Raw genomic sequence first — 9,913 nt, forward strand, 5'->3', positions numbered from 1 at the left:
TTGAAGAATGGAATTTCCGCGAGTTATTGCAACACAAGGCTGCTGAGTTGCTTCAGCTTCAAAAAATTTATTGGAAACAACGGGCCTCCATCAAATGGGTTACGGATGGAGATATCTGCTCCAGATTCTTTCATGCTCATGCAATGGTAAGGCATGGCCGCAATACAATTGCGTTGCTCTCAGATGAAAGTGGTTCAGTCTTTACAGAGCATGATCTCAAAGCCAACTTGCTTTGGAATGCGTTCAAACGTCGCTTGGGCTCCTCCGATTTTGTGGACAATGTCTTTGATCTTCCTAGTCTGCTGCTCTGCCGCAGTGACTTGCATTGGTTAGATGAGCCTTTTTCGAAGCAAGAAATTGATAGTATTGTGGCGGCCCTTCCTTCTGATAAATCCCCGGGACCTGATGGGTTTAATACCAACTTCATCAAAAAATGTTGGCCGATTATTTCACAAGACTTCTACGACTTATGTGACCAATTTTACCACGGGGATGTTTGCCTTCGAAGCATTAATGGTTCTTATATTGTCCTGATCCCGAAGAAGGATAATGCCAGAGTAGTGGGCGATTTCAGACCAATCTCTCTTCTGAATAATAGTATGAAAATCATCACTAAGCTGCTGGCTAACCGGTTACAGACAGTGATGACTTCCCTTGTCCACAAAAATCAATATGGCTTCATCAAAGGAAGAACCATTCAAGATTGTCTGGCCTGGGCATTTGAATATATTCATCTTTGTCATATTTCAAAAAAAGAGATTATTGTGCTCAAATTGGACTTTGAAAAGGCTTTTGATTCTCTAGAGCATGAGTTCATTCTTCAGGTATTGCTGCACAATGGCTTCGGGCCCAGATGGATGAGCTGGATTAGGGATATTCTTCAGTCTGGCACGTCTTCAGTTCTTCTTAATGGTGTTCCTGGGAAAACCTTTCACTGCAAGCGTGGGGTTAGGCAGGGAGATCCCCTCTCGCCTCTTCTTTTTGTTCTCGCGGCGGATCTGTTACAGAGTATCATTAATAAAGCGCGACGGCAAGACCTTCTCAAGTTACCATTGCCAGAGAATTGTGGTCAAGATTTTCCGATAGTTCAATATGCGGATGACACACTACTGATATTGGAAGCTTGCCCTAGACAGCTCTTCTTTCTCAGAGCTGTCCTGAACTCTTTTGCATCTTTGACGGGGTTGAAGGTGAACTACAACAAATCAAGTATGTACCCCATCAATGTCAGTCCTGCTAAAATGGCGATCCTTGCAGGAACTCTCAACTGTCAGATAGGTTCAATGCCCTTTACCTATCTTGGTGTTCCGCTGGGTCTATCAAAGCCTAAAATCTGTCACTTTTTACCACCCATTCAGAGGATTCAAAAGAGATTATCATGCACTTCTGCCCTCCTCTCCTAGGCTGGCAGGCTTGAGCTTGTTAACTCGGTATTTTCAGCTCTCCCGACCTTTTTGATGTGTACTCTGAAAATCCCGGTGACCACGGTAAAGAAGATTGATTCTTATTGGAAACACTGTCTCTAGAGGGGAAACGACGTCAATTCAAAGAAACCTGCGCTAGCTGCCTGGAGTATGATTACTCAGACTAAAAAAATGGGGGCCTAGGAGTGGTAAGATTAGAGACTCACAATAAAGCCTTGCTTCTGAAGTTTTTACACAAGTTTTTCAACAATCATGATATTCCCTGGGTTAACTTGGTTTGGAGCAATTATTATAGGGCAGCCAGGATGCCTGGTTGCTCAAAAATTGGCTCCTTTTGGTGGAAAAGCTTGCTTACGTTTGTCCAAGATTACAAGGGACTGGCTGCCCCAAAAATCGGGGATGGAAGAACCATTCTCTTCTGGGAAGATATGTGGAATTCGGGCATCCCGGCTAATCAATACCCTGAATTATTTTCCTTCGCCTGCAATAGCAAACTTACCATCAAAGAAGCTCTCTAAAAAGAACAACTTATTGAAATTTTTCAGCTACCTCTGTCGGTGCAAGCTCATGAACAATTTCTAGACTTAGACGCAACCTGGGGTCAAATCATGGTGACCAACACAAATGATGCTTGGAAACTCATTTGGGGAGCAGACATATTCTCTACAAAAAAAAACGTATAAACATTTGATGGGTCAGGCCCAGGTTCACCAGATCTTCAGATCGCTTTGGAGAAACAAGTGTCAACCAAAACATAAGGTCTTTTTTTGGCTTTGGCTAAAAAACAGACTCAATACAAGAGATATGCTGAAAAGGAAAAACATGAACCTTGAGTCCTACACTTGTGAGAACTGCATCTGGCAAAAAGAGGAAACTCTTTACCATCTTTTCCTTAAATGTAATTTTGCAAAGGCTTGCTGGACTTCTATTGGTTTGACGTCCCCCAGAATTGCTAATCCTGTGGACGCTGCAGTAAACCTAATGCAACAGCTCAATGTTCCATTCTCTATGGAAATTGTCATTCTCATGACCTGGAGCATTTGGAAAACCCGTAATGCATGGCTTTTTCAGAATAAAGCCCCGACTGTGCAGCATTGCAAAAATGAGTTTGCAAGGGAACTTCATCTGGTCATGCTTAGAGCTAAAGGCCGTTTCGATTCGACAATTCCTGCATGGCTTCAGCATTGGCAGTAGAGCTCATCTTTTTTTCCTTTCCCCTTTTGTAGTTTTATAGTTCTATCCTTTATAATCTTCTTTTCTGTTTGTTTCTAACTCTGTTGTTTTAAAGTTTTAATAAAATTTTCAGTAGAGGCTCGCCCCTCCTGTCCTATAAAAAAAATCGATCTGCGTCCGCGAGTCCCAGACTCGAGAAAGAAGCCCTCCTGTCCTATAAAAAAAATCGATCTGCGTCCGCGAGTCCCAGACTCGAGAAAGAAGCCATCCATCGCCTTAAAATTGAAATACCCCACCTCCACCTTGGCGTCGCGCCCAAACGTAACCATTCCCTCCCAACGAACACCTGCTCTGCTCTCGCCTCTCGCCGTCCCAATCCCCTCCGAAAATGCAGCGATCCGGTCGTCAGCAGTTGCCGCGCCGGGCCCCGGCAGCGATGGACCTATTCCCCGACGGAGCCTTCGTGCGGCTACAGAACCGCGTTCAGCAGAAGTACCTCTACGCCGACGACGACGGGGAGGGGGTCTCCGTTCGCCCGTACGGCCACGTCTTCTCCCTGAACGCGGTGTGGCGGGTGCACCGCGTCCTGGTCGCCGGGAACAACATCGTCCTCCTCCAGGGCGTCGCCTACGGCCGCTACCTCGCGATCTCGCCCGGCATGGCGCCGCCCGGCTACCGCGGCCGCCGCGCCGTCCAGCGAGACTACGCGGGGGACAACGTGGGCGCCCTCATGTGGAACCCCTTGCGGATAGTCGACGGCGAGAGATACGTCCGCCTGCGCAACGAGTTCAACCGCAACCTCCTCCGCGCCAACGGCAGGTACCGCACCTGGCACACCGCCGTCACCGCGGATATCGACGACTACGGCAGGTTGAGCACGATGATGCAGTGGACGGTCCACAGATTCCAAGTGGTACCGGGGCTACCACCCCTTCCACGTCCGACTGTGGTGCGTTAGCTATCCTTTCTCTTTTGAAGTTCAAACCCCTCGCCTCCTCCTCGCCTTGATTCCGTGAACGGGTTACTTGGAAGTTGGAGCGGATTTCTTCGTGACGTCAATGTTCGCAACAACTGCACAGTCTGATTGTTTCGTTCTCCTGGGCGCAAATCCTTGCGTTTATTTTGACCCAAGTCAGCGCTTACTGGATGGAACTGTCAACTTCTTTCACAAGAAGACTGAACATGTTAATCACTTAGTTTTTTTTTATCCAATGGTGATGGTTGCTGTCAGTCGCCCCCGAAAGCAAGATATGGTTCTGTAGCCACGCTCCTAGGGAGAAATATTTATATTCGCCTCAGAGATGTTTTTTTTACCCCCATATTAATCTTGTTCGCCTTCCTATTTGCAGCCCCAGTTATCAAGAAACTATCGTCTATTTTAGGTTGTGGTTGTTTTACGATTTTCTTTTTTCCTTCGTCAATCAGGACCTGATCATGGTATCTGGAAAGTGTAGTCAAGGTCACCATTGGAGTTCTTTGTCATCACATGTACTTGAATGATTTGAGCTTTTTCGTGGAGGCCATTTGTTCTTGCCAGATCACATGAGCTGGGGTTATTTTGGTCTCTGAACATTTCGTTGTATTATTCGATCTCTGAACAGTTCGTTCTATTATTTGGTCTCTGAACACTTCGTCCTATTATTTGGTCTCTGACATTTCGTTCTAATTGCGTATTCAGACTCGTTCATTCAGTTACCACCATGTTGTCTAGCTGTTTGATTTTTCCTTAACACAGAGTGTTACGTCTTTGCCAGTATCTTGGAGGTCGCCGTGGCCTGTTCGGGCGGCGCATGCCCGAGGCGGATGAACGGCGGACGATCCGGCACGTGCGGGCGAACAACGAAGGGGACTTCGACCAGGACTCTAACAACTGGCCCACATTCAATTTCTTCGGCCGGTCCGTGTTCAACCTGAGGATCCAGGTGGGGATGCGTCAGCCCGGCGGGGAAGTCTGGGCCATCACAATGGCCGTGCGGCCCGGCTCGCAAGGGCGGCTAACCCCTCTGGTCACCGACCTGCCTAACAGCGTAGATAACATGGACATCGTTGTCTTCGACACCGGATCACAAGGTGAGAAACTCCGCAGTTCTCTCAGTGCCTCAGTGGTCTATGCCTCACTTGTTATCTGTTGATCTCTTACCGTTTCAGCATGCGTGATGTTTAACGTTATCGGCAAGCTAAGTAACGGCAGTTTGATATCTGGATCCTCAGTTTGTAATATTGTCTGTAGCGCACGGTAGTTCTGTAATCTGTAGATCATAATATCTGGATGATATATGTTGAGTAAGTCGTAAAATCATACCGATAACAGGAAAATGTAACTTGCTCGTTTTTTCCCCCATAGCCCAGAAGTTCAGAGAAATTCTTTAGTTTTGAATACTCGGTGTACTTCAGTATCCTCCTCTTGCCTTTTTCTCCCTTTTACATTTTAACCAACTTGTGCTTCAGGTAATGGTTTACTAAATTTTGGCTTGGATTAATCTAAAGCACGTTGTAGACAAGCAGATGTGAAAATAGTCTCAGGTCTGTAGTATTCGAAGTGACACGTGGGACTTTAGGAGCAATTTGACAGAACCTTAATTTGATTCGGTTATTGAAATTGTAGGATTTCATTTCTCAGGTTTGTAGTATTCATATAGTGCCACTTAATGACTTAAGACTCATGAGTCCTTTGACAGATTCCCTGTTCAGATGATTCAATCCTTCCACTTGTAAGCAATCTGTTGATCTTGGAAGTGATTGTCTATTTTTTATTATTTTTGTTCATTGTTGATTACTTCTCTCTGATGGAACACCGATGACATGCTGCCTAATTATCTCATTATTTTTCCTTGTTCCTATCGTATTCAGGTGCTCAGAATTTAGTGTACCCAGCTATATGATGCAGCGTAGAGGACTACGAGAGCAGAAATTCTGACAACTTTGTAAATCATCTACTCGGCAATCAAAAGCGTTTAAGCATTGGCGTTCCCGAGACAGTGACAAGAGAATTGGCTGTCGCCTTTTGTTAAGGCAGTTTCCGAAAATCGAGCGACTCTTTTGTAATGGTGGTTAGATTTGATGCGTTCTACTGATCGGAAGTACTTTGAATTGACCCTCTCAAGTTGAGAACCTGAAAACTGACGAAAAGCATTATGTGGAGTTAAATGATGAATGATTCTGCGAAGTAATATTGGTCGCAGTTACCAGCATCTTCATCTTTGTTGGGTGGTGGACTGATGTCAAGAATAGATTCTACTGATTTTTGTTCGGTCGCAACTTGTTAGTGGATAGGCCTGAATGTCGTGCATGATGGTATTGAGCAGTTGTTCCAGCGTCTGCGCTTCGTGTAGGACTCGCCGACATCTTTCATTTGTATACTGTTGTCTGCTGCTAGCTTTCTTCGTCGGTATGGTCATGTGAGGGCTCTTCCAAAAAAAATGACAGTGAGCTGAATGCACTGCATCATGGTCATGGGAGGGCTCTTCCAAAAAAAATGACAGTGAGCTGAATGCACTGCATATATGAACAAGAGAAGGAAAAGTTCCTTCGGAAAGTATTCATATAGCGCAAAGTTTCTTCAGAAATGATGATGAACAGCTTTGATTGGATCAGGTACATTGTGCAACCTAATTGCAACAGAAAAGTTGGATTTGTTTACGGTCTCTGTTATTCCATTTGATTTAAGAGGTGTTTGAAAGCACTAAAGCTAATAGTTATTGACTAAAATTAGTTGAGACATCCAAACACCCTAGCTAATTGTTTAGCTATTAGCTATTTTTGGTAAAAATTAGTTAAAAATTAGATAGTTATTTTAGCTAATTTCAACAGTCTCTGCGACTGTTGCAGGACAGATAAAACGGGCAAGGGAGGGGCCAGACTCGGCGACAAGCTCGATAGACGAAGCATAATGAACCAAAAAGCTGCAAAGCAACAGAGTACTCCAGCCCGCCGGCTCTTCCTTACTCCCTCAAAAGGGACAGAAAAAAAAAACTTAGAAAAAAACAATGCCTATACAATTCCCATTCACGTCAAACCGCACAGACTAATCATCAATACCACAAATACGCACTCTACAATCTCCTAGAACAGCAATATATCGCAACTCACGCCCCAACCAGTTCTTTATCTTTCTTCAGCGGCGGCGCAGAGTCCGTGCTCCCATCTGGGGTCGGTGTTCCCTGCGAACTCACCGTCGTCGAGTCTGGGCTGAACAACTCCTCCCTTTCAAGCTTAACAAGCGTTTCTTTCGACTCGCCTTTCAGCAACGGCACGACTTGAAGCATCGTGGGTCTCTTTTCAGGTTCTGAACGTGTACACGCTAGACCGACCAACACCATCCTTCTCAGCTCAGGTCCAGAGAACTTGTCGCCCAGCTTTGAGTCCGCAATCTCGTCGTACCTGCCCTGCCTTGCGAGCGGGAGCACCCAGCTTCGGATTCCACAAGCCTTGCCAGAACCCGACTTCTCGACTGGCCTTCTGCCGCTCGCAAGCTCCAGCAGTATGATCCCGAAGCTGTATACATCGCAGCCTGCAGTTGGTTTGCCGGACATGGCGGCGTACTCGGGAGCAAGGTAGCCTCGCTGGCTCTCGCTGCTGGCTATCTTTTCGTGGTCCGTTCCGTCGTCGGGAATAAGCCTTGCCAGACCGAAATCGCCAGCGTGCGCCCGGAAGTCTGAATCCAGCAGCACGTTGGTGGCCTTGACGCTTCCGTGGATTATCTTAGGCGTTGCGTGGCGATGAAGGTACCTATGAGAAAGTACTTGAGTTATTTAGATCAACAGCGCGTGGATTATCAATGTTATTCTGCTACGAACAAAGATAATAGAGAACGGTTCGTTGTTGTTCACTGACAAGAGAGCCCGAGCGGTGCCCATGGCGATAGACGCTCGCCTCCGCCAGTCGAGGAGACACTCCGCGGAATGCGGTCCATGGAGATGTGCATACAGGCTTGAGTTTGCCATGAAGTCGTACACCAGAACGCGCTCGGGTCCGTCCGCACAGTATCCACGGAAGCTCAGGAGGTTTTTGTGTCTTATTCTTCCCAGTATCTCGACTTCTGAAGCAAATTCGGCTTCTGTGCCGTTCTTTGCGTTATTTAACCTCTTGACAGCAATCTGCATGAACGAAGGTTTTTGTGAAGTCAACCAATAGGCTGCATTGAGTTCAACCTAGTTTTTATATAATATATACAAAGCTGGATACGGACAATGACGCATGGAATGACACGTTGTCACAGTATTCCCAACCACTCAATTTGCATAGTATAGACAAAGCTACATATAAAAAAGAAATATATGTAGACACAGAACATATCATACCTAAGAGATGGGTTTGTCTATTAAGCATTGTATTGGGTTTTTTTCTTCCACAATGCCTAAAAACAAGGTTACTCTGCAGGAACATGAGACCTCAATCATAATTCTAAAAAGGGGCCACGTCCAATAGCTGCCACCATGACAGGCTAATGCAGGCATTTTTTTTCTTTTTTATTTACACAAGATGGAGATATGCAAACCTGTAGCCAGTTCACACGCACGCACGCACGCTTATATGTTTGTGTGTGTGTGTTTGTGTTGACTTCCCAATGACAACATATCCAAACTACCTAATAATAACGCAATCAAAGATCAATGTCCCAAAACAAAACAAAAGGAAACAGAAGCCAGTTGTTTGGTTATTTAATAATAACGCAATCAAAGGTCAATGTCCCAAAAAATAACTGTGACTGGGTGAACTGACAGGCAAGAAAACAAAAGGCGTAGAGTTGAAATTTTAATTCTCAGCAAGTATGAAGATGTAGGGAGCAGCAGGAACCTGAGAACCATCCCAGACTTGCCCCCAATACACGCTCCCAAGTGGCCCTTCTCCGATCTTGTTATCGTAATTGAAGCTGTTTGTTGCTGATCGAAGTTCTCTCAACGAGAACACCCACCTCAACGATCGCCTTCCTTCGTCAGACCTTACAAACCAAAGCAATTAAATACGTCATGATGAGCTACTACCAAATGACCTTCCAAGCATACACAGTACGTGAACTCGTATCCAGTTCCACTGCAAACCCCCCCTGTGCTGCCCCTAGAACAAATTTTCCTAATCCATAGAAGAAAAATCTGAATATTAGGATGGTTCATCGGACATGACCAGCATGGCAACATGCCGAATTTCCACACCGTTTCATAGCTATTTCTGAAGCTGAGGAACAGAATAAATTAAAGCCCGCAGCGTTTTACTTTGCACCCAAATCCCACCGCCAACGTTTGTAGTACAAGCAGTAGCGCTAAAACCAAACAAGGTGTCTTACTTACTACGTACGTATTTGGCAAATTCACTAGAGCGACCAAGTGCGAGGAGTTCGCCGTCATGTTCACGTGATCATGCCCCCCGCCCCGAGTCCCCGACGATCCTCAGAACATCCAACACCGATCGCCGAGCTCACACAACGCGGTGGGCTTGAGCAAACCCCAGAGAAACACAGAAGGGAGAGAGAAACGAAGCGGGGCTGGGGGGCAGGACGAGGAGCTGGCGACTTACAGGTCCTCCTCCGGGGACGCGGCGGCCCCGCCGCAGCAGAGGAGCCTGCGCGCGGCCCGCGGCAGCTTGGGGTGCATCGGCGTCGCGCGGAACAGGGGGAGCGGAACGGCTTGGAGTCGAAGAGACTCGGATGGAGTGGTGGCCGCTGCGGTGGGGGGACTTGGACCAGAGGAGGGGTGGGGGAGAGGCGGGCAGAGACGTAACAGCGGAGACCAGCCTCGCAGCTGCGCTTTCGGTGTGCGTGAGTGACCTGTTCGCCGCCTTTTTCTCGCCATTCCCACGCGCCGACGCAGGTTGGGTTGGGGATTCGGCAGCCCACGCCGCTGCTTGCCGTGCGGGGCAAATCCTGCTGGAGCTGGTGATGGGGGTTGGTTACACGGGTAACCACCACAACGTTCACCACCATCACTACACTAGGGCCGGCCGTCTGGTACGCGGAGCGGAAGGGGGATTATTCCATACGAGATGTTTCGGTTCTCCACAGCAATCAGTGGAAGAACGCGTGTACGGCTTGGCTTTGTTCACCTGCACCGATTCCTGGCATCAAGGACATGTAAAAAAATCAACGTGAATGAATATAAATAAATTGATGTGAACCGCTCGCCGTGGAGCGACTGGTCCTCCCTGGCAAATTATAGGAGATGGCAAGTAGCGCAGCATTTTGTTGGAGCTGTTTTTTTTTCATTGAGTAGGTACTCCTTCTGTTTCGTTGAACTATTCAGCGACAACTAAAAATAAACAGTTGGAGTATAAAATTTGAGAGGAGTTAGAAGAGCCATGTGTTCTACTGGACAGGCGGGATC

General features: G+C 46.8%; 2 protein-coding genes across 3 annotated transcripts; one reads left to right on the forward strand and one right to left on the reverse strand.

Moving 5' to 3' along the window:
- Nucleotides 1–2,917: 2,917 nt before the first annotated feature.
- On the forward strand, nt 2,918–5,726 carry LOC100276007 (uncharacterized). The gene is made up of 3 exons (NM_001371527.1): nt 2,918–3,546; nt 4,352–4,667; nt 5,448–5,726. The coding sequence occupies exons 1-3, from the start codon at nt 2,986–2,988 to the stop codon at nt 5,477–5,479; spliced, it is 909 nt and encodes a 302-aa protein (NP_001358456.1). The 5' UTR covers nt 2,918–2,985; the 3' UTR covers nt 5,480–5,726.
- Nucleotides 5,727–6,473: 747 nt separating this feature from the next.
- LOC100272420 (putative protein kinase superfamily protein) lies at nt 6,474–9,339 on the reverse strand. Of its 2 annotated transcripts, none has more exons than XM_008660002.4 (4): nt 8,892–9,081; nt 8,394–8,538; nt 7,431–7,693; nt 6,474–7,325 (listed from the first exon to the last, which is right to left on the reverse strand). In XM_008660002.4, the coding sequence occupies exons 1-4, from the start codon at nt 8,939–8,941 to the stop codon at nt 6,683–6,685; spliced, it is 1,101 nt and encodes a 366-aa protein (XP_008658224.1). In that variant the 5' UTR covers nt 8,942–9,081; the 3' UTR covers nt 6,474–6,682. The 2 variants fall into 2 exon arrangements, with proteins under 2 accessions (XP_008658224.1, NP_001140369.1); NM_001146897.1 differs by lacking the exon at nt 8,892–9,081 and adding an exon at nt 9,111–9,339 and having other exon boundaries at nt 6,475–7,325.
- Nucleotides 9,340–9,913: the final 574 nt, after the last annotated feature.

The sequence above is a fragment of the Zea mays genome, chromosome 9, assembly GCF_902167145.1.
Source record: "Zea mays cultivar B73 chromosome 9, Zm-B73-REFERENCE-NAM-5.0, whole genome shotgun sequence".
NCBI classification, from domain to species: Eukaryota; Viridiplantae; Streptophyta; class Magnoliopsida; order Poales; family Poaceae; genus Zea; species Zea mays.

Bases quoted from the DNA above. Each gene is read 5' to 3' on its own strand.
- LOC100276007 (NM_001371527.1), top strand. From the start codon at position 2,986: ATGCAGCGATCCGGTCGTCAGCAGTTGCCGCGCCGGGCCCCGGCAGCG. The intron at 3,547-4,351 runs GTGCGTTAGCTA...CGTCTTTGCCAG, and splicing joins CCCTTCCACGTCCGACTGTG to TATCTTGGAGGTCGCCGTGG. The intron at 4,668-5,447 runs GTGAGAAACTCC...TATCGTATTCAG, and splicing joins CTTCGACACCGGATCACAAG to GTGCTCAGAATTTAGTGTAC.
- LOC100272420 (NM_001146897.1), bottom strand. From the start codon at position 9,187: ATGCACCCCAAGCTGCCGCGGGCCGCGCGCAGGCTCCTCTGCTGCGGC. The intron at 8,539-9,110 runs GTAAGTCGCCAG...TTGGTTTGTAAG, and splicing joins GCGTCCCCGGAGGAGGACCT to GTCTGACGAAGGAAGGCGAT. The intron at 7,326-7,430 runs GTCAGTGAACAA...ACTTTCTCATAG, and splicing joins GGCACCGCTCGGGCTCTCTT to GTACCTTCATCGCCACGCAA.